The sequence below is a fragment of the Anopheles ziemanni genome, chromosome 3 (genome assembly GCF_943734765.1).
Source record: "Anopheles ziemanni chromosome 3, idAnoZiCoDA_A2_x.2, whole genome shotgun sequence".
Taxonomy (NCBI): Eukaryota; Metazoa; Arthropoda; class Insecta; order Diptera; family Culicidae; genus Anopheles; species Anopheles ziemanni.
The window spans coordinates 43453550-43477071 of NC_080706.1; the positions used below are offsets into that span (position 1 = coordinate 43453550).

General features: G+C 44.9%; 5 protein-coding genes across 5 annotated transcripts; 3 read left to right on the plus strand and 2 right to left on the minus strand.

Moving 5' to 3' along the window:
* Positions 1 to 7789: 7789 nt before the first annotated feature.
* LOC131284811 (uncharacterized) lies at positions 7790 to 9150 on the plus strand. The gene is made up of 3 exons (XM_058313670.1): positions 7790 to 8335; positions 8398 to 8911; positions 8978 to 9150. The coding sequence occupies exons 1-3, from the start codon at positions 7790 to 7792 to the stop codon at positions 9148 to 9150; spliced, it is 1233 nt and encodes a 410-aa protein (XP_058169653.1).
* A 751-nt stretch (positions 9151 to 9901) lies between these two features.
* Positions 9902 to 11239, plus strand: LOC131284812 (uncharacterized). The gene is made up of 3 exons (XM_058313672.1): positions 9902 to 10248; positions 10316 to 10766; positions 10841 to 11239. The coding sequence occupies exons 1-3, from the start codon at positions 9902 to 9904 to the stop codon at positions 11237 to 11239; spliced, it is 1197 nt and encodes a 398-aa protein (XP_058169655.1).
* An 85-nt stretch (positions 11240 to 11324) lies between these two features.
* LOC131288821 (uncharacterized) lies at positions 11325 to 12753 on the minus strand. The gene is made up of 4 exons (XM_058317999.1): positions 12554 to 12753; positions 12329 to 12493; positions 12100 to 12268; positions 11325 to 12029 (listed from the first exon to the last, which is right to left on the minus strand). The coding sequence occupies exons 1-4, from the start codon at positions 12751 to 12753 to the stop codon at positions 11325 to 11327; spliced, it is 1239 nt and encodes a 412-aa protein (XP_058173982.1).
* A 4037-nt stretch (positions 12754 to 16790) lies between these two features.
* On the plus strand, positions 16791 to 19877 carry LOC131288478 (uncharacterized). The gene is made up of 5 exons (XM_058317616.1): positions 16791 to 17152; positions 18734 to 18896; positions 18979 to 19275; positions 19354 to 19570; positions 19660 to 19877. Exons 1-5 carry the CDS (start codon positions 16791 to 16793, stop codon positions 19875 to 19877), a joined length of 1257 nt encoding a protein of 418 aa, XP_058173599.1.
* A 627-nt stretch (positions 19878 to 20504) lies between these two features.
* Positions 20505 to 22107, minus strand: LOC131288797 (small ribosomal subunit protein uS5). Its single transcript, XM_058317973.1, has 3 exons — positions 22028 to 22107; positions 21092 to 21599; positions 20505 to 20824 (listed from the first exon to the last, which is right to left on the minus strand). The coding sequence occupies exons 2-3, from the start codon at positions 21596 to 21598 to the stop codon at positions 20513 to 20515; spliced, it is 819 nt and encodes a 272-aa protein (XP_058173956.1). The 5' UTR covers position 21599; positions 22028 to 22107; the 3' UTR covers positions 20505 to 20512.
* Between the last annotated feature and the right edge of the window lie 1415 nt (positions 22108 to 23522).

Genomic DNA, 23522 nt, shown 5'->3' on the forward strand with positions numbered 1-23522 from the left:
TGCGACGCGGATACGACCGATCACTTGGCCAGCACGTTAAGAAAGAGAGTGTGCTTCTTAAGCCACGCGGTTTTAATCCTACCGATCGGTATCCTTACGCGCGCTCGGGTGAACTCGTTCTAACGCGCTAGAGCGAGTCGGCTCGTTCTTCCGTTTTAGTACAGTTAGTAGCTCAGTTGTCCAAGGCTGCTAACTTGATTAGGGTCGCCGTGCACTATGGTTGTCACACAAGCAACTCATATGGATTGAAAAAAAACTCAGATTAAATAACGGGAGGCGTGCGCACCAGGCTCACGACATAATAAAGTTTGATAAAAATCACCGTTAAAAGCCGTACATCCGTAACACACTAGTGTAGGTAGCAATAAATGTTATCAGCTGTCTAGAATTCAACAATACACCATGACATTGGCGATTCTTGGGATAATCTCGTTTTTATTGATTCTTCCAGTGTGTAGTTCATTGTAAGACGATCGCCGACAAAATCAATTAACAGATAAAGTACCCTGGTACAGGAACCGCGACAGCTCGGTGTGCATCAACTGCTTGAATTCTGAGTTACTGAGGGCAGGATTGTCGAGTTTACCGAGCAATAGAGCTTCAATGTCCAATTTGCTAGGATCCGCATAGCGAAACGATGCAAACACGCCATAGTGGAACAACTCTGAAATTACATTTTTCGTTAAAGACTTATTTAATACAACACTATCAATACAAAATTATTAACATTTACCCAGTCCGGAAAGTCTCAGGAGTTCGATTTGCAAATCCAGCAGGCTTGGTATTTTACCGAGAAAACCCAACCGTTTGAGCAGTCCCGAGAACTGCTGATAGTACAAATAGATCAGCTCATCTCGATGACTATCCTTGACGTCCTGCGTTGGTATCATATCGAGTAGATAGTACAAATCGATCGCCGGTGAAGTCCAGCTGCAGACCTGGTAGTCAATGAGAATAGTGTCCGTGTGCCGTCCATCCGAGTCGATTTGGTGTAACATATTCTTACTATGGAAATCTCCATGGATCAACACGTTCTGGAATGTTTTACTTGGCTTGAACCACGATCCCAAAGTTTCGGGTAGTTTGTTTTGAAAGTTCTCCAATGGTTTTGCAAAGTGGGCGAATTCCGGGTAAGTTTGTGCTAGATGTTGTAGGTCGCCGAAACCTTTCTTGACCATTGAATCAAAATTCTTGTACATATCCTCCATAATGGTATTGAATTCACCAGACACGATTTGACCCTGTATCAAACAAATTGTAAACGACGCCAGTTAGAGCTACAGAGTCTTCGAACTCACATTACGTCTTTGAACTCACAATGCTCTCCATCATAACGGAGGCCGCATGAAACATGGCAATATCCTTCACGATCGGCTTCATCTCATCGAACGTTTTGATAAAGTCGTCCATGACCCAGCCCTGGTTGCTGATATCCTCCAGGATGAAGACAGTGTGAGGTGTAAGCGTACCGTAGATGTACCTAATGTGGGTTAGAAGCAAGCACACTCCTGTAGTAAACGTTGCTGAAACACTGAAACTACACTACGCACTTTGGATACTTGTACTCCTCGCCAATTTCCTTTAACAATCGCGCAACCTCAGGCAACACCTTGCTATACATACGGATCTCGATATCAAACAACTCGTTGTTTTCCAGCATGTCTTTCTTGAGACCTTCCGCCTCTGGTTTAGTTTTCATGATGAGGTTAATTGATTGCTCCCCATCGACTCTTTTCGAACGGTATTTAACGGTCGTGCGGAACATAACACTTGCAAAGTGATCTCCCTTATTAGTACCAGGGCGTAGAACGCAAGGATCGCTTAGTTCGATCGTTGGATCGTTATTTGCTTGACGCATCACATCACGGAAAAACACATCGTCCAGCCAGGACGGAGCGACCAACTCATCTTGATTGTATGTTGACATTTCGTAGTGGAATTAAATGGCCTTTGTACGTCCTCTTTGAACAAGCGCTGGTAGGCAACTGAAGGGGCACGATTTTACGTGCGATTCTGTAGCTAGCAAAGCGGTTTTTGTTTTAAACTTCATTAGGATGAGAACAATTTGCCCGTGACTGGCATTATCAGTGAATGTGTAGAGACGCTCAAGATAATGATATCAGCTACCGGTTCGAATGAAACGTACTGATCGTAATAAAGCAAATTTTATGAGTTGAATTAATAAGATTTCATGCGGTTGTCCGCAAAGTAGAATTTATTTAAATTTGGCTCGAAATATTCTGATTTGCATATTTTGAGAGCATCAACACCCCGCCTCCCCCCCACCCCTTCCCCTACCAACGATGTTTCTAACCGGCGTTATCGCTCGGCTGTCGCGGACCCCCAATTATTATGATTATAATTGTTTATTTTTAACTGTAAAATCGAATTAAATTGAATGAAAAATGAACATTAAAATATTCTATGTAATGCTATGCGCCGTGCACAATGAAAGTTTTATTTCATCATTTCCATAGACATTGGTACAATGCGTATTAGAAATTATGCCAGCCATTTTATTAGACTGTTTTAGTTTGATAGTTAGTCAAACATGTAAGCTATGTATACGGCATTCTATATCTGGCTATCATTTCATCAAAACTACCGTCAATTCAATTTTACTAATAATGTTAGTAAATTAAATGTCCATTTGTTTTCTACCTATGTAGGACAAAGAATTACAACATATTCTAATTTTTTTATAGCTGCTTTTTCATATTTATTATATCGAAATCAGTTTCAAAGAGGGGGGAGCATTAAAGATACCAAAGTTTAGCATACAGATCAAAGGCCACTTTGAAAAGATAAAATTCCGAAATTGAATCCAAAAATTATAGTGTTACAATGTAATTCATTGAACACGTAGCTTTTGTAACACTAACTGATTATTCCTTGGTACAGGAACCGTTTAATTTCCCCCTTCATAGCACGCTGAAACTCTTCCTTTGTCAGTGCAGGGTTTTCAATGTGCCCGAGAAAAAACGCCTCTGGATCCACCGTGGACAGATCGATGTAGCGAAAGGCAGAAAATACAATATAGTGGAACAGTTCTGAAAAACATTGAAATAACATAAATTAACATATAACGCGCGCATGTTACCCGTTCTTGTTATACGAACCAAGAGCACCATTTCGGAGCATTTCCGTTTGCAGGTCCATAAGCGATGGTATCCGATCGCCATACTTTAGGCGCTCGAGTATGCGACTGAACTCCGTATGGTAGCTGTAGATAATTTCATTCCGGTGGCTCTCTTTTACCGACTGTTCCGGTATCATGTAGGTCAGGTAGAAAAGATCCACCGTTTGCGAGCTCCAGCTGCACATCTGATAATCGACAAACATGGTGTCGACAATGGTGTCCACTGGCTGGAGGTGAAGTAAATTTTTGAAATGAAAATCTCCGTGAATTAGTACGTTCGCGCAGATCGATGAGGTTCCGTAGGCTGCCTGCAGACGATCGTTTATTTGTTGGTGAAAATTTGTAACCGGTCCCACCAGATCCGGGAGTTCAAGTGTATCGCGAAGAAATGTAGAAAATGCTAGAAAGCACGCATCGGTCATGCTTTGCATTGAACGGAACGTATCAGGAATTGTGCATTTGTATTGCGAGGCAAATGACGGATCCTGCAAAAAGAAAGTAGTTTTGAGATGCTTTTCAATGACCCGACACGCTGGTTTACTATGGCCATAGCTTACATTATGAGCCAGTACAACGGATGCTGCGTGGAATTTAGCAATATTTTTAATTGTCGGTTTCATCTCTTCGAAACTTTTGATCAACCCCTTTATTCCCCATCCTTTGGAGCTTATGTCCTCGAGAATAATGATCGTGTGTGGCTCAGTGGAAGAGTAAACCAGTCTGAAGTGGTAAAAAACAAATTCCATTAGTGTTTTACGTACATTTGCGCACATTGCAACCGTCCATAGTACCTTGGATAATTGTATTCCTCGCCAATACTGCCCAGCACTCGAGCCATCGCCGGAAGCACCTCGTTGTACATGCGAATTTCTCTGCCAAAAAAGTCTTCCCCCTCCAGCAGATCCTTCTTTAATCCTTCCGATACCGGCTTGAGCTTCATGATCAGATCGAGCGATGTTTCTTCCCCATCCGATCGGTAGCGTACCGTCGTTCGGTACATTACACTGGCAAAATGGTCACCCGCTTTCGTCCCGGGTCGTAGCTTACACTTGGCCGTGAGTTTAATAGTCGGATCGTGGGCAAACGATCGTATGACGTGCTGGAAAAACTCATCGTTCAACCACACCGGTGCCGATAGTTCGTCTTGATTATATTCCATTTGTTGCTGCAATGGTTTAAATCTCACTGCGGATACGTCTGCTTCGAGCGAATGACGGAAAGAACTGAAGGGCCCATGCCACGACTCTCAAAGCATTCAATAAGCGTTAAACAATCAACAGAACTGCTCCTCATCGGTCTCAGGCCACACGAAGTAAACAGCATGGCAAGTGTTACTTACTTTTCGCAGTGTTAGTTACGGAACCGGTTTGTTTTTACCGGGATTGGCACCATTTCTATTCATGCATACCAAAATAGAAATTTAAAATTTGCATCACAGGGCGTTCTCATTGGGAAACAATACATTTTCTCCAACAAATACAGTAAAATAATGCTCCACAAAGATTTTTTTTTCATTGTAATTTATTTTATATTTTTTATCTTTCATCATAGTTTTTTAGCCTCCCTTTGGCACAGAAATGAAAAAAAAAATTGTAATTAAATTTACATAACATTCTGGGAAAGAATATTATACCTTCACGTTAAGTAAAACACTGTATATAAACCCAGCACACCGAAACATTCAAACGATCCCGGTCCGGTTTGACTTATACTTGTTCGCATTACGATAAGATAACGCGTTATGCAATGTGCAATTGCTTCTTTGTTGGACGCCCGATAATGGAGTGAATTCTACTCACGTGGCTCTCCCCGAGTGCAGTGTTGTGATTCGTCATGCTCCAAAACGGAGAAACGCCACCGAAAGCCGATGCAGATGCAAATTACGCCGTTTCCATCACGCCCTGATGCAGGAAGCGCGTTAGTACGGTTCGCATGACGCGTTTGTACACGGGACTGCTCGCGGCGGGATTCTGTGCCGCACCGGACAGCAGCTGCTCGTAGTCCACCGTCGACCGATCGACGAACCGAAATGGATAAAGCGCTACGTAGTGGAACAATTCAAGAGCACCCTTCTGAAGCAGCTCCATCTGAAGCTCGAGCAACGTGGTGATATGTCCCAGGTAGCCGAGACGGCGCAGCAAGCTGGCAAACTCTTCGTGGTACACGTAGATCAGCTCGTCCCGGTACCGCTCCTTTAGCGCCTGGTCGACGATCGTGTCGAGCAGGTAGAACAGATCCACGGCCGGTGTGGTCCAGCTGCAGATCTGGTAGTCGATCAGCATGGTGTCGCAAATTTGTTGACTCCCAGCGGTGGTGATCTGGTGGAGCAGATTTTTCGAGTGAAAATCACCATGCACGAGTACATTCATGCAGCTGGTCGAGGGTGCGTAGCTTTGGATCAGCCCATCCAGAAGTGTTCCTTGCAGCTTCTCGACGGGAGCAACCAGTTGCTCGAACCCGTCCGTCGATCGCATGAAAGCCAGCAAATCGACGAAACTTTTCCTGAGCATTCCATCGAGGGCACGCAATTTTTCCATCACGCTACACTGGTACTCGATGGAAAATGATGGATTCTAGGGAATGTCGTACATGATGTTTGAGTGAGAAAGTTTTAAATAAATTATTTCAAATCAAAACTCACATCTTGCTGAAGCACAACGGATGCCGCGTGAAACTTTGCGATGGTCTTGATTGCCGGTATCACTTCTTCTAGCGATGTTATGTACTGTCCAGTTTGCCAGCCTTTTCCACTGACGTCTTCCAGTATGAGAATGGTATGAGGCACCTCTGAGGCGTAAATGAGTCTACAAAAAAGAATGGCGAGCAATGGATTTGAAATGGTCAAGCTATCGCCACTCTCTGAACTCACCTCGGATGGTTTATCGTTTCACCAATTTCCTTCAATCGCCGACCCATTTCCGGCAACACCTGGCTATACACACGCATCTCCCTCACGAACAGGTCGCCGTCGTTGAGGACATCCTTTTTGAGCCCTTCTCGGAATGGTTTGATTTTCATAATCACATCGAGGGCCGCCTCTTTACCTTTACCCGAACGGTAGTGGATCGTGGTCCGGTACATGACACTCGCAAAGTGTTCTCCAGAAGCAGTCCCCGGACGCAGCTTACAGCCGTGGCACAGCTGTGTTGCTTCATCGTGCGTAAACTTCCGTATGACCGTGCGGAAAAAGTTATCATCCAACCAGGCTGGAGCGAACGCTTCATCCACGCTGTGTGCCATTGTCGAATCCGGCTCTGATCGTCGGTGTGCACCTTCCGAATACTAGCACCTGCTTTGTGGACCCGTTTGCCTATGCCGTATAGTTTCGGAGTGTATTTATAAGTTAACCATCAGCCACACGGTCAGCATCGCAAATGCTGTGTTATTGAGGCACTATCACGATCGAGTCGATGATAAGATTCCCACCCGGGTTGTCTAGGTCGATACGGCCGATGCTACTAGAAACGGTTTCCATTGAAAACACAATAAGAAACGAACGGTTAGATAATTGAAGCAGATATATAGCACCGCACAGTGCGTGAACGGTTCGTTGAAGGCTACCTGTTCTCATTCTGTTATTTCTCCTAATAATACTCATACAAAATTACTATCAGAAAACTGTTAATTTTGAGCGAAAACATAAATTAGTTATATTTTAATATTTATCACTAATTGAGCTACAAAAATACAAAAAGAAGAAGTCAGAGTGACCCTTCGCGGACCCGGTTGATCAATCTCCTACGTAAAATGACGCAGTACACGTTTTATTTTTAAACAGGCAGAAACAAATAAATGGCACAGGAGGCTGTGGTTCAATAGCACGCACATTGGGAATGATTGAAAACTCTGTTCAAGGAAATAAACGTAGATTTGAAACGTATACTAAAGCAAACGGAAGATTGTGTGGAATAGAGATTTAAACTTAGCTTATCGTGTCGGATGCTAGTAGACAAAGTAAAGAATTTACTCAAAACGGCACTTAAAATCATTCAAAAGCATATTTTCTAAGATTAATTTTCAAATACAATTTTTGAATGATTTCCTAAGTGTTAGATGAGTTTGATAAAAAGAAATTGAATTTTTATCGCAACTTTCGGGGATACCAGACGATAAAAAGGCAACAACACAAATCATAATGAATCATGGCACCGTACACACAAACATCGCGCAACCGGCGTTTGCCAAAAATGGGCAACGATCGAGCCTTCTATGTACTCAGCTGTACGTTGAGTCAGGCTGACTGAACCTGACCGATTTCACACACCTTCATGTTCGCTAATCGTCATTTCCTGGAGGCGTGAAAAAACATTCGGTTGACTGTAGCCCGTTTCCGAAATGATAAGACTTTATACCATCACCGTTGTTGGATATGTTCTATGTGTCGCTCGGGGGCCGATAACTCCGTCAATCTCTTGCCCAACCCTGAGCCGCTGTTCACGTGCAATCGATTTTGTAAACTCGCACCACCATCATCAACCCGTACGGACGCGAATGTACACAAAACCATCCCGCGTATAAAAGGTATCCACTTTTTGGGAGTCACCTTCAGTAACTGGTTTGCGTTGCGTTCCGTCAACACGTGCATTACGCAGCACATTTTTCGGGTATATTTTTTGTGCGAGATTTGTGAAACATTAAACTTCATTAGTCATGGCTGAGGCTGAGGGCACCGGACCGAAACCAACGCCGCCACCGGAGTGGCTGACCGCTGCGTACCTTGAAACGATCCTGCGAAAGTCCGAGGGCGACAAAGATCTGACCGTGCACAGCGTCGACATTACGCAGGTGGGAAAACCGGGCGAATATCTGGCCAGCCAACCGTTCCGCGCCACGGTTGAGTATCGGAGTGCGAAGGTGGCCGGCGGCGGCAACGCTACCAAGAAGCTGGTCGTTAAAACGCTCCCCGAGGGGGGCGTCGTCGCTGGGCCAGTAAACGGGGAGCTGTTTAAGAAGGAGGTGACAATGTACAACGAATTTTTGCCAAAGATGAAACGTGTCCTCGAAGACAACGGCAAGCCGGTGATGCTGCCGACCTGTCTGCAGTCGGCCGAGTCGCCCCGGTCTGTAATCGTCCTGGAGGATCTCGCACCGGCCGGCTGGAAGGGGCACGATTTGATCGAAAGTTTCGAGGAAGCGAAACCGGTCACGATCGAAATTGCACGCTTCCATGCGGCTTCGTTTTTCCTGAGCAAGAATGTAAGTGGGTCGTTGTCAAGTATGCACCGAGCTTGACTAACTATCTTTCGATTGTTCCACAGAAAACCGACTTCGAAGGTTTCCAAACGGACTTGTTCAAGAAAAAGGATCCGGTGCTCGAATGGATGTTTGGCAAAAATCTAAAAGCATTCGTCGACGCCCTGCGCACATGGGAAGGTTGCGAGAAGTTTGTCGCTCCGTTCGAGCGCGCTACCAGCGACTATTCCGATCGGTTGCATAACATCTACAGCTACCAAACGCCCGGCCGGTTGTACAATGTCCTCAACCACGGTGACTTCCATGCGAAAAATCTACTCCACCAGTTCAACGATGAAAATGGCATCGTTGCGACCCGGTTCCTCGACTTCCAGGCGTGCTGCTGGTCAACGCCGGCCATCGATCTGTACTACCTGCTGAACAACATCGTTCACTACAAGGTGAAAGCCGCCCACAAGGATGAGCTGATTTCGTTCTATCACGAGGAGTTCTGCGCCACGCTGAAGGCACTCGGGTACCTCGGGTACGTACCGACGATGCTGGACCTGCAGATGGAGCTGCTCCGCAACGGATTCCTAGGTAAGTTGTGGCGACGAAAGGTACCTTAACAGTTCTGAGACCATCTTTTTCGTTTGTTGCTTGTAGATATCCTACACTACACCTGTTTCCTGCAGTTCCGATTTATTGACTTCACTAAGATCCCTCCGGAAAAGCTGGCCACCGGGGATGTCGGTTTCGTGGGGCTCGAAAATGAAGAGTATCAGTCGCTTATGAAAGGACTCATTCCTGGATACGTATATAAAGGTCTTTTAGAGTAGAATATTTAAATGCGACCGTCATGTTAAACAAAGTCATGACATTGCAACATTAAACTGAAGATATTTATTGTATTAAGAATAAAAATGTATGCAATGTACATCAACATCCAGAGAGTTTCCAGAATATCTACTTGCAAACTGTGCTTTTCGACATATCGTGTTTAGAGATTACAGAGAATCATCCGATTTCAGACACCTGACCGAATTCTTTGTGCATTTAATTTCACGTGATCGACTTACCTAAGAGGTACGATCTGTAATCTTTGTTTCAATGGTATCACCAACGAATTTATGATGATGATACGTCATACGATAAGTATGTAGCTGCATATCAAGTGCACGTTTTTCAGACCATTGTGTTTTGATAGCGATTTTTTTTTTTTTATAAAACTGCTAGGTCATGTCAAAAATAGTTTCGTACTACTCCATGCCTCATAGCACGTGATCGGCTCAATAGTCCATAGTGTACGGGTCACTGTGTTTCCAATTATATCATAAGTACTTGAAAGAGAGAAAGTGACGAACACTTCGAAGGGAGCGTTATAAAGGTTATCAGTAGAATGAATTTATTGAGCTACAATTGTAGCTACGTATAGCTGCTACAGACGTACTGCACCTTGTTGTTTCTTCGATAAGATACCCATTTCTGACGTCTCAGATAAATTGGAAAGCGTTTTAAACTGTTCACCCAATATTGTACCGATCGGTGAACTGTACAGCTCGGCGGTAAAACATTCATTTTTTTTTCGGGATGCCTGCAACCAACAAGGATCCAACCAGCTGGTTGACCCATCAGCTGTTCCAGAAGGCACTCGTGCAGCACACCGCCGACCGTGCCCTGGTGGTGGAAGATGTCCATCTTGCGTTGCACGGAAATGCAGCCCAGCAGTACGCCAGCATCATCTACCGGGCTACGGTGAGCTATCGCAGTCGGGGAAAAACCGAATCAATCAAGCTGATCGTGAAGCTGATGGCTTCGAAGGTGAACAGCATAGCCGACGAATTGTCGTACGATACGGAGCTGGCTGTGTACCGGGATTGCGTGGCCAAAATGGAAGCAACACCGAGCGACACAGATGCCAAAAAGTTCAGCCCAAAGTAAGTCCCATACACTATGGCAATCGACTCACTCGGCGTATCTAATCATTTGCCGGTTCCTTCGTAGATTAATTTACGCCGCTAGCGAACCCCAGCCGTACATTATACTGGAGGATCTAACGAGCCGCCATTATGGGCATAAAAACAACCTGCTGGGTACGGAGGATGCGAAGTTGGTTCTCATCAAGCTCGCACAGTTTCATGCGACGTCGTACAGCTTCGTCAACAACCGGCCGGCAATTAACAATGGGTTGTTCAAACAGAAACCCTCGGAAGGGGTGAAGTTTATGTTGGAAAACTTCTCCATTTTTACCGAGGAACTGGAAAAATGGGACGGCTACGGCAAGTACGCGGAACGTCTTCGTAATATTCAACCCACCTTCATTGAACGAGGCGTTGGAATTTACGACGGAGCTAAGAACGGGTGCGCCATCAGCGTAATTAACCATGGAGACTTCCACTACAACAATATGCTGTTCAAGCTCGACAATGATCATCGCGTAGCGGACGTCATTTTTGTACGTCACGAAATTAACGCTAATATCGGTGTGGTTCACGACTGATGGGGAATGGTGCTTTCGATTATTTTCAGTACGACTATCAACTAAGCTGCTGGACAACGCCGGCCGTGGATTTGCTTTACTTTTTGTACCTCGTGTGCGATCGTGAGACGCGCGAGACGAAACGGGCTGAGCTGGTGCAGCTCTACCATCAGTCGTTTACCGACACGCTGTCCAGGGTGGGTTTCATGGGAACTGCGCCGACGCTCCTGGACATAAACTGCGACTTGCTCCGAGCCGGATTCCTCGAGTTGGCAATAGCGGTTTGTTTCATTCCTTTCCTGTTCGCGGACTACAACCAGGCGATCAACGTTTACAGCAATGAGGAGGACGCCAAAGCATACCGCCGGAAACTGTACAATCAGGAGCAGTTTAAGGATATTATTAAGCCCCTTCTGAGTCGTTTCTTGCACCAAGGATTTCTGGACTAGGGAAATAAAACGTGAAGTGAAATCTGTTGCTTCATATGGACTCATTAATTAAGCGTCGGTTTTATTCAACTCACGAGTCAAACATTCAATCCAAGTAGCCCTTGCGATCGTAGAAGTTCAACAGGTACTCCATACGATCCTGGTACCTTGGATGCGAGAAAAGACGCTTGCGGAAAGCGATCGCTTCCTCCGTCGTCCCGAGCAGTCCACCAAGGTCAGCATTCGAAGTGTCCTCCAACAAACGGAGTGGTATCAGGAACGTGGAGAACATGACCCCGTTGTGTCCCTTTCGGAGCATCTCGACCTGAATGTCCAGCAGGGTGGGTATCGGTTTACTGTACTTGAGTTTGGTCAGTGTATCCACCAGCTCGCCATGGTAATGCTGTAGCAACAGATCGAAGTCCTCGATCGTCACGTCGTTGGCGGCGGAAGTGAACAACAGGTAGCTCAGGTCGATCGCTGGTGAGCCGAAAAATCCGGTCGCATAGTCCACCAGTATCACGTCCTGTAACCGTCCACTCGGTTCTGTCTTGAGCATCACATTGTTAACCCAAAGGTCACCGTGGTTTAGCACATTGAAGTCCGGCTCGTGCCGGGTGTACACACGGCATCCCTTCGCCACGATGGTTTTCTCTAGTGCCAGCAGCTTGTCGGCGATTTTGCCCTTGGTCGTAGGCCAGCCAGCTGCCTGTTTGCCGCACCCCACCATGCTGTTTTGGAACAACGGATAGAAATGAGGAACATCCTCGCTAATGTTCCGGTAGTGATGCGTTGCCATACTTTCCTCGTCCTGCAACGAAACAACGCGAAACGACATTCATTGCTTCAGTCTATAACCACCAAACCTCCCGCTGACGTACAATCGTATACAAAACTGCAGTGGCCGCATGAAACTTGGCAATCTTTTCCAGCACCATCTGTAACTGCTGGAAGTTCAGCCCGACCGAGCGCGCGGCTGGCTTGTAGCCCTGCAGGGAAAGATCCTCGAATACGAAGTGCTTCACGGTGGTGGGATGGATAGCATGAGCGCTGCAAGAGTGAAGAGTATATCACGCGTGTATCGGGCAAACGGCAACCACGGATGCTTACACCGGCGCCAAACGTTTGCCATAGCCAATGGACCCGAGAAGTTGCTCCACCTTCGGCAACACCACGTCGTACACGGCAATCTCTCGCTTGAACACATCGTACGCATCTAGTAGGTCGGCATCCTCCTCACGAGCAAAGGACACTTTGATGATGTATGTTTGCGTTCTGGAACGGAACCAGTTGGGGTTATTGGTAAAATCTGGCTTCATTATATAATTCTCGTACCTGTGATTGTGGCTGCCGGTGGAATATTTGATAGTTACACGCAAGATATCACTAGAATAATTTTCACCCTTGGCCAACGGGGCGACCACGGTGAAATCATCCACCGATATGGCACTCTCGCACTGTTCACGCCGCAGAATCCCTTGCAGGTACTCTTTCGTGAGGAAAGGAAACTGTTGTTCGATCGTAGCCGCATCCATACTCTGTCCGGGAACTGCGAGCACCTGAACTGAGACACCTGAATCTGAAATGATGGTCTCCTACAACCCTGTTGGGGAATTTAAACACCAGCCAATTGTCCCCGGCATAAGATATCGCTGGAGCCCGCGGCTTCCCCGTTGATAAGAGTGTTGATAGTGTTGAAGGTTGTTGCGCTGGTAGCACAACAAAGTTAATCACGAACTCTCACACACGTTCGGCGACGGACGACCGATCGGGGTTTGTGAAATATTCGTTTGCGGATGCCACCGCACATCACACAACGCGAGGGCACCACTACGAGCGTACTGTTCAGCTAACGCAGAGATAATTGGCCACTCTGCTGCTGATCGTCGTGGCCAACGCCATCTGACCATGACACAACCACACGCGAAATTGTACCCTTCCCGCAGAACGCCGTTCGGTCGGGAATTCGGCGATTATAGTCGTCAAAAATCGCACCCCGCGAAGGCGGGACAAACACACGAAAAATGCCTGTCTGCCGTGCACAACTCAATTTACGCTGAGGCGGTTGAATGGCCGCGGAAGGTTGTTCTTGTTCCTTGTTTCTTTTTTTATTAATAGAAATTATTATCAACTTGCCCGCAACATTCCACAGGAGCAGACGGCCGTACTCCACACACGTGTAGTGAAGATGAATGTTGGTGGAGGTCTTTCCCGTCCTCGTTACGGTTCATTGTGTTGCCTGCGAGAAAAACGCACGTGGTCGACGAGAGATAGATGGAATGAAGGTGGATAGAAAGAAAGAGATGACGAAACTCCATTCAAACCAATACTAAACAAAACCGAGCTTTTTTTGCGAGCATCGAATCCGGTATGTTGTAACCTTTCCCGCGGTTATGCTCCGAGGAAAAGTATTGTTAAATGATTATTCATTACATGATACATTATTGATTAGATTTTATTATTCCCACCGTAGAATCAATACAAAACATAAATGTATCAATATTCATTATACAGGGTGGGGCAGGACAACTTAATGATTTGAAATATCCACCAATTTGTGAAAAGTAGTCATAATAAAATGGGAATAATCTTATTTAACCGCTGGGTTTCCGAAATTTTGCTATCACACAAATTACAAGTCGTCTACCACCTGACATACCGGTAGCGAACATTAGCCGCCAAGCCTACATTAACACGAGCGCCTTTTTCCGTTGAGGAATGCGCGCTTTAGCGATTTTGCTTCTTGCGACTTTTTTATTGCGTTACCTCAAATCTATCGTCTAAAACATTGACGATCGACAAACTTCGGATCCTGGAAGAGCTAAAAACTAACAATAGCCACGCCATTGACAACATACCGGTAGATATATTCGGAAGAGTGCAGTAAAATTTAAAAAAAAAACGATCAAACCTTGATTGCCTATGAGAGACGTAATTTGCTCAGTATAGTTTTTAAAATGACATTCAAATATGAATTCTACATCATATATTACAGTATAAAATATATAAAATTAATTATGTGTGAGTTGTGAATCCAACATCCGTACAAACGTTCAATTGGGACAGTGCCATATTGAATAAATTGTGAAAACTTGAGTGTGTTGCCTAACATTTACAGCAGCGCATTCTATCTACTCCACATAAGCCGGTTCATATATCCTCCAGATGAGATAAAATTTTGAAACGAAAATGAATCAAATTCTGTTCAAAATTCATTACTTGACTGTTTAATACTAATGCAGGGCCGTGCAATTCATAAGCACGTGGCCATGAAACTCAAGTATTAAGCACGCTAATGAACATATGCGATTACATTCTATATTTTTTAAATAGTATAATTGATCTAAAAACATGCTAGTTCACTTTATCCCAACGGAACATCTTGCTTCACATTCCGCTACAACTCTTTCCACGGACGATATTGTCCAACGAGTATTGTGAGGAAAAGTACCGGTACACATGAGTTGCAGAAATAAATGTATTTTTAGAACCCTTCCTGTACCTCCTGTAACCACACGGGCATGTTTGCAAAGTTTTCCCGCCATATAAATGTTTGCTTGTCGAACGAACATTTTCCTTCTTCGACCCAACCAGCCCCCACACCACACTCGTGGCGGTAACTAAATAAATAAAACTAAAACTACAAACACTTCAAACACCGCAAGGGGCATGATGCTTGACATGCGAAAGCAGTTGACTTTCATCCCCGCCATTAAAACAGATGATATTACTCTAGGGCGGCAGATCGGGCACGCTAGAACGCTTTAAAAATGTGAATAGACCCAGTACCATGTGATTACGCGCAATCGTACATTGGATGGTAAAACAGTTCTATGTCGATGACTGGCGATTTATCTATATGTCCGAACCGGATTCCAGCACGTCAAGGTGAAACCAACTACCTTTCATCAGCCGGAAAAAAAAGTCCGTTGTGAAATCGATCACAAAAATGATAGCCGGTGGTCTACCGTGAGGCAATATTGCATTTAAACAGCAACACTCTCATACCGTCAATCAGGTGTTGTACTGCCGCCTTATCTTTTGACGCCCCTGGCTTGGGCACCGTACGCCGCATTCGGAACAGAATCGTTGTCTAAGAAAGCATTGCACAAAATTATTCAACTTAACAATTAACAATTCACTTTAATTATAAAGTATCAGCGACGGTGTTCTTTTAAGCCGCAACTTTAGGTTTACGTTTAAATAACAGTACTTCTTGCTCACCAATCTATCACACAACTCAATTATTTAGAACAAAACATTTTATATGAAACATGTTTGCAAAAATTTCAATTTATTTTTGGCAGATCAAGGTTTTACATATTTTAACACAAAAGTAAATTAGATACTGCTATTAGTACTACCATTTTGAAATTATACTTACAGTTCAAATATAGTAAATAGATCTGTCCCAGATTCCAGCGCTTTCGAACGTCCTTAATAAACTTTTTGCATTCCGAAGGCTATTCAAAGTTTTTTTTTGTTCGGAGAACAAACTTGCGCTAATCGAAAACGTAGAGAATACTTAATTCAGACAGTTCACACGGTCATGCTTTAAACGGCGGATAACACAATCGAACTTTGGGTGATAACACAATCGAACGAAACGAAATATTTAAAATAATCGCAAACATAACACATTCCTCACGAACATTGCTCCCCGAAATTTTTATGACTCAAATATTTTCCAGCTTGAGCGAACACGCTAACAACGAACATCCGGTCGATTCTCCTATCCTCCAAAGGCCGGCTACCCCACTTTTGCCTATCAATCACAATCAACCGAAAAATGACTAGATTGTTTCTGCCTTGATCTTTTTCTGGTCCTGTTTGTGCAATTCTATTTGCGAGCGCGTAACTGATCGAGACCCAATGGGAAAGGAAGGAAGACAAAAAATAAGAGATTTGATCAACGGTATTTAAGTGGCCGGCCCAAGCTCATCATGCTACTCGTCGTCAACACGATCATAGAGTGTCAAATAGTGACGATTAGAGTTTCCACGCTTCGAACTCCGTCGTTTCAAGGCTGTAGTAAATCGCGGCCACCGGCACCCTTAACCCCAGACACACTCACACAGCATCCGTACGCCGGTGTCTTGACAAACGAGCACACTCGAACCCATGATCTTACCGCATTAACAAGTTACGTCACGAGTCGATTGACCGCTTGGCACCTCTAAAAACAGAACGAAAAAAAAACCCACCACCGCCGGTTGTCAAGATGACGCTGTCGCGAGTACGAGCGGTTCTATTGTTGCTGACAACGCCACCCTGGCTGATTACACGAGACTCGCGTGCCCATAAAAAAGAGCTGTTCATCAACCAAACCACCACCACCACCACCATCGACCGGCTGCTGCAAAGCATCGCGGGAACGAAGAATCGATCAGTTACGCCTCGACGGTCGTAGGTAGCGCATTCAAATTCTCCACGTGAAAAAAATCCGTTGGTTCTGCGTTTTGTTGTTTGTTCCTTCTCTAGCGTCGAAAGAAACCGTTGTTGACCTACAAGTCGGGAGTTTGGCGTGCAAATTTGTGCAAGTGAAACAAAACAAAAAGTGTAACCTTCCACGATGGCGGTAAACAAGGACGAAATGCATGCGCCCGGCTGGATGGATCGGGTGTTTTTCGAGAAAGTCCTGCGGCACGCCGAGCGCGACAGTACGCTGCAGGTGCAGGACTTCCGGATTGTGCCCGGCACCAAACCGGGCGATCACTTTGCGAGCGTGATCTTTCGCGCGATCGTGCGCCACGACCGGAGCGCCGACGAAGTATCACTGATCGTCAAAACGCTCCCGACGGAGGATGGCGTGAAGAAGGACATCCTCAAGGATGGGTATGTCTTCGAGACGGAGACACAGATGTACAACGAAATCGTGCCGGCCATGCACCGGCTGCTGGAGTCCGTCGGGGACCACACCGTGCTGGGCGCGAGGTAAGCAGCAGTACGGTAACGGCAACGGGCCAGTCACAGAGAAAGAGAGAGAGGACACAAATTGGCACACGTCTCGGGTTTCAATGGCTACGGTCGTTTTCTGAAGAAGGGCTCCAATTGTCTGATAAGACAAGGCGCGTGCTATTGGGCGCACTCCAGTGACTTGGTGAAAACGTCGACAATCAAGATAATGAGCATATCGGTGGGGAGACACTCATTACCTTTTATTGATGGCCATATTTGGCAGGCAGCGACTTCCGAACGGTGAAAATCAATGTGATTTTGGATGTAAAAACACGGGTTTCGCGATGATAACCAACCCGAAAAGGCTTCAAACGCTTCTCAAAGGCGCGTGCTGATGCCATTTTTTTCAATCAGGAGAAAACTCAATAAAGCGGTATCAAGAAGCTAACGAATCACGGGAGATCGTGCAAGGCCTCAATTACTACCGCACACAAAACAAATTAAACCCTAATTTCTTGAAGTACCTTTGTTGGAAATATCAATATTCATTCAACGTACATTTATTCTATGGAAATGGACGAAAACTTGAAAATCTAAGCCACGTTAATATATGATCTAATACTAATCGGAAAATTAAAACTTTTCCTAATATAAGCGATGATAAAGCATGAAAAATTAGAGAAGTATGTGGTTTGTTTTTAACTTTTTTTGTTTGAATGTTTTATATGTTGGTTTAATATACCTTAATTTTACTCTCCATAGTTCAATGATTTCGACGTACCCGGAAGCGTCGAGGTCGTAGGTCATAGACATTAGGGTTAAAAGATGAATAATAATTTAAGACACTCTTAACGTATATAGTTTTCCATTATACCAAGGTGAAATTTCGCGGAAGAGTAATTGATTTTTCCCCTGATCACTGGTGGCCCTTAAACCGCGATTTAAGCTGAATGGTGAATAGGAAACATATCGATGTTAGAATTTCAATTGAAAAGAAGGTGAAACGCTTTTCGCGAAGGTCTAATCTTTATATTGGAGTGTTAGAACATGGGTCAACATTTTGAAACATACAAATGGGGGAGTAAAAAGATTTGTAAACCCTCATCGACCGGACTGTACAATTTTTAACATTGGAGTGTGAAATGAGCATCAGATGTGTCGATACAATGTGCGTAGCATACTCAGTTTAAGTGATTTCAATATGACAGTAGTGTTTCTAGCGGTTTTGCGAACACCCTTGTCCTTGCCCTTGTAATATAATAGGGAAGCACAAAGTACTGGCTGCTTCGAGAAGCTTTGCTCCATCCCATATGGATATGTAAATCAATATGGATGATGCTTCACGAATAATAACCACAATTGCCCCAAAGTCGGAAATAATTCCAGAAACTATCTACGATGCCTTAGACAAACCGCAGAAAAATTGAATGAAATCGAATGAAAATGGCCGTGAATGTGGTTGCTCGATCATCTTACGGCGGGTTATTTTTTCATGTTATCAATTCGTATTCGTATGAGGAAACGTTAAACGGTGCAAAAGATTAAGTTAAAAACCAAGCCGCCTATAGAATATGGTTAATATTTATGAATCATGCTTGTCCCCTTACCGCTCGACAGACTCCTGTACCACGAAAAACTACCGGCGTGGGTCATGGTGTTCGAAGACATCTCCAAGCTGGGCTACGAGATGAAAACGAAGCAGCTGGACTACGAGGAAGCAAAGGTCGTCTTTGCAAAGCTGGCTCGATGGCACGCGGCATCAATGTTTCTGGTTGACACGGTAAGTTCAAGGCATATGTTGCATCTGGTCTATAGGCTTACCACACATAATTCAATTGATTTCCTTTCTCCCGTACGAAAAGCATCCTGAAATGAAGAAATTAAACAAGGGTGTCTACAATCTGTTCGAAGAATCGAATGAGTTTCTGCAGTTGTGGCAGAGCAACATCCAAACATTGTCCACGATCGTAACGGAGATGCCCGGGCTCGAGCAGTACTCGGAAAGGATACGCAGTATCAAGCAGAAAATTTTCGACCGCGCATCCGCCATTTACACGTACGATGCCTCGTCGCTTGTGCATGTGCTGAACCACGGCGATTGCCACTTCAAAAACATGATGTTCAAGCGTACGGAGGGAAAACTGGACGACATTATGCTGGTAGGCACAAGGTGGTGAAGAAGCCAAATTTGAAGTGCAAGACACGCGCCTTTCGAATGCTCCCGATATTTTCCACAGCTCGACTTCCAGCTGAGCGTTTGGGGGACGCCGGCGATCGATCTGATCTACGCGATGTACAACACCGTATCCATTCCGACCAGAGAGGCACACCGGGACGAGCTGATCAGCTTCTACCACGAGCAGTTAACCGAGTGCCTGCGCAAGTTTGGCTACCTACGCCGGGTACCTACACTGCACGATCTGCACACGGAGATTCTGAAGTGTGGCCACTTAGGTAAGTGATGTCGGCTGAAGCCTGAAGGTTGTTAATGGAACCGGCGATGAAGATGAACCACACACAAAAAAACGATTCATTCCTTGTAGAGTTCCTGCTGGCAGCTACCTTCGTGCCGTTCATGTGTGTGGAGCTAAGCGAAATCATGGAAATGCCCGCGGAAGGTGAAGGATTTGAGGTGGATTTCGCGGACACGGAGAAGATGATCGAGGAGTTCAAAAAGTGTTACCGCACGCCAGTGTACGTCGATTTCCTGTACAAAAATCTACCACGGTTCGCGCACAAGGGCTTGATCGATCTAGATTGACGAAGGGGCGCGATCGTGCGCGTTCGCGTCCTGCGAGGCGTATAAGAAAACGATTCCAAAATGAAAAGGCTATGTATTATCTACTTTGTTACTGTATGTATTACCGAGCTTCAATAAAGTTTTACGTTTTTTTGTTGATTAACTAAAGTAGTTGGATTGCAGCCGTTGGGGAAACAACAAAGCTGTGATTAAAATTAATAAGTGCCACTTTCATAGGCTCCTATGCGATATCAATTGCTGGTAAAACGACGATGACAGGGCACCCAGTTGAAAATTTGTTTCGATTTGTAAGCCTCTTATGGCAAGTGGGACAATAAAGATCTTAGAATCATATCTTGAGCACTAGGTAAGATAACGAAACGAATGGTAAAATTATTACAATAGGTCCCTCCCCCCATTCTTCCTCGTTGTTAGAATCTCATTTAAACGCGGCGTTAAAAACAAACATTCCAACCATCATTGAAACCCCTTTTCGGACCACCAACCCCACACCAAAATAAAGAATCAAATTACCATCTTCGTTTCAATGTTATTGGAAACGAATCATTTCCGTTTTATTCGTCCGTTCGTCGACACACGACGCCACATCATTTCCGGCTACGCACGCACACACCCTGGGGAGGGTTATTGAGCGTTTACACCTCAATGATGCGCTGGCCAGTCTTGCTGGTCTTGTCGAGGAAGTCCGCAAACTCCTGGTACGGAGTCTTGTTCAGCGGCAGATCCTTCCACAAGTCCGGCGTGAGGAAGACGTACGTCTTGGCGATGGCGGCGTACGTGGCCTTGGCGAAGTTGCCGAGCGTGGTCGTGGAACCACGAGTGGTCGTGTAGCAATCATCGATACCGGCCATCTGCAGCAGCTTCTTCGGAACCGGGGCCGACACGATGCCGGTACCACGAGGGGCCGGAATCAGGCGCACCAGAACGGAACCGCACTTGCCGCTAACCTGCAGGAGAAGGGGCGCAAACGAAATAGGAAATTCATTAGCGACGCGTGTAATAAAGTGGGAAAAGTAGCATTTCCAATAAAGGGATGAAAGAAAAGAATAGTAATTTTAGCAAAGTTCCATCAGACGCTTATAGAACGTCATACCAGTGGTCATGCAAGCCCACCTATCCGTGAAAACCGCATAAGTTTTAAAGTTTTCTCATCATTTGGAACTGTTTTCTTCTAGCATACACCACACCATCACAACCATTAAGGCAACACTTACCTTGCACGGCACGGTATGCGGTTTACCGATCTTGTTACCCCAGTAACCACGACGAACCGGAACGATCGACAGCTTGGCCAGGATGATGGCACCACGGATGGCGGTGGCCACTTCCTTGCTGCACTTGACGCCGAGCCCGATGTGACCGTTGCTGTCGCCGATGGCAACGAACGCCTTGAAGCGGGTACGCTGACCGGCACGCGTCTGCTTCTGAACGGGCATGATCTTCAGCACCTCGTCCTTCAGCAGACGGTTCAGGAAGAAATCGATGATCTCGAACTCTTTGATCGGGAGCGAGTACAGGTAGATCTCCTCGAGCGAGCGGATCTTGTTATCCTTCACCAGGCGGCCGAGCTTAGTCACCGGCACCCACTCCTTCGAGTCTTCCTTGCCTCCGCGTCCACGGCCACGACCACGGCCGCGTCCACGGCCCTTGGCACCGCGGGCGCCACCACGCGATCCAAATCCTCCTCTAAATCCACCACGGGCTGGAGCAGCGTCCGCCATTCTGAGCAGAAGAAAAACGAAAATCGATTAGCGTTCATTCGACGGCTGGGAAGTTTTTGGAGGTTAGGTTTCAACTTTCACGCAGCAACATGATTTGACCATCAAAATATCGACGAAAAACAAAAGGGAAGAGTTAGAACAGATAACTTAATGCACGTTATTACCCTTCACATAGTGAACGAGTCTACAACAACCACGAGTTTCATCGAATTAACCTCACTAAAACACGTGGCAAAAAATGGCGTAGCAGCAAGCCAATCGATTGAACAACCGAACACGCTAAACTAAGCTAGACGAAGTTCAACGCCATAATTAATTAAAGTTATATCTTTGAACAAAATTGCCTTCAATCGGTGAAGAACTTTCATGGCAAATATGTTAGTTTCTTCACTTAAGGCATTGAATAAAAGAATAAAAGATGAGACTTACTTGTTCCTGGTGTTAACTGTGTTAATACGGTAACCCGAATGAACGAGTAGAACCGAAAGTTGGGAGGTTGAACCCGATGTTGCGATCAAGGTTGTTTGTGAGGTTGGGTCAAGTACAACGCTTTGACAAATATACATTGCGCCATCTTGAAATTCTCGTTTCTCAAACAATAATCTAAAAAGATTGATGAGCTACTAACAGCCATATGAATCGATGCTATATTAGTAAATCAACTCAATTAGCCACACTCCCTGAAGTATTTAACAATCTACGATTCAAACAAACGAAATCATCGACATTTGGTGGAATTTGGATTTGTCAAAACCAAATAGAGTGACAACGGTGATCCAACCTTTTTGTACCTACCGGAAATGTCAAAGTAATCAAATGGTAGCTCAAATCGGCCATCTTGGCCCAATGCAAACATTTCGCGGCATTTCGCGTGGCTCAATCCGGTCGGGTTCTTCAGCATTTCAAATACATCGTTTTAAATCAGATAAATAAATTTCGCGTAAATATTTCCTATCGATACACTTTCAAAACGATTGATGGTCTGTTGCATTACTAATAAGGGAGCTCGTTAAAAAGAGTGGCATATGCTTTCATGCCCACACGGACGTTAAATAATTACCCAATGAATTTATAAATCACCGCCCAGGGTAGATTTATAACGAACCGAATGATCGTATGGTAACTCAATATTTCGCGCAGTATCGTTTATCGAACAAGCAAGTTCTTTATTATCATTGAATTCGTTTTGTTTGTGTGCAATATCCGATTAAAATAGAACTTACCTCGTCTCCCAGAATGATAAAATGCAATCTGCTGTTTATTGTCTGCCGATTCACATTCCATAGCGCGGTGATAAGAAATAAACCACATTTGCTAGAATTATTATTTTCCCAGTGTGGGTATTTCGAATATATTTTCGGTTTTGACTTATCGCCAATAGTAATATGTGAATAGAATTGTTAGGACCATTCTCGATAGGTGTTTATCGGTTTCGTGATAAATCAATCGGTTTGCCTATTTTCGCTGTGCAGGAAGGAAGCGTTTCCACTACTGCCAGAGTGACCCGTGCCTTGCTATTGATTCCACCGGTACGACGATTCCTATCCACATCCTGATTCCTCGCATCGAAACACCTAGTGCTTGTGTTTCACAAACAGATTCCTACAACGTGTTACATTACCGCGTGCAGTTGCAGCTACAAGGATTTGAAATTGGTGTACGTCGTGGCATGTAAGACATAACCCACAAAAAGAATGGGTGGATTCTTCCATTACCCCATTTTAGTGCCCGCTGCAATTCTACATTTTCCCAATCAATCTCGGCGCAAAATTGCTGACTCTAATTGCTTGGATTTTGTGCATTTTTCAGCACATTGAAAGCCGCCAGAAAGTTCAGAACACACATGCATATAGTGTCTTGTTTTTTTTGTTTCTGCTACAATTCCACTCAGCTAATCTACAACGACAAAATGTTAGGAAGTAAC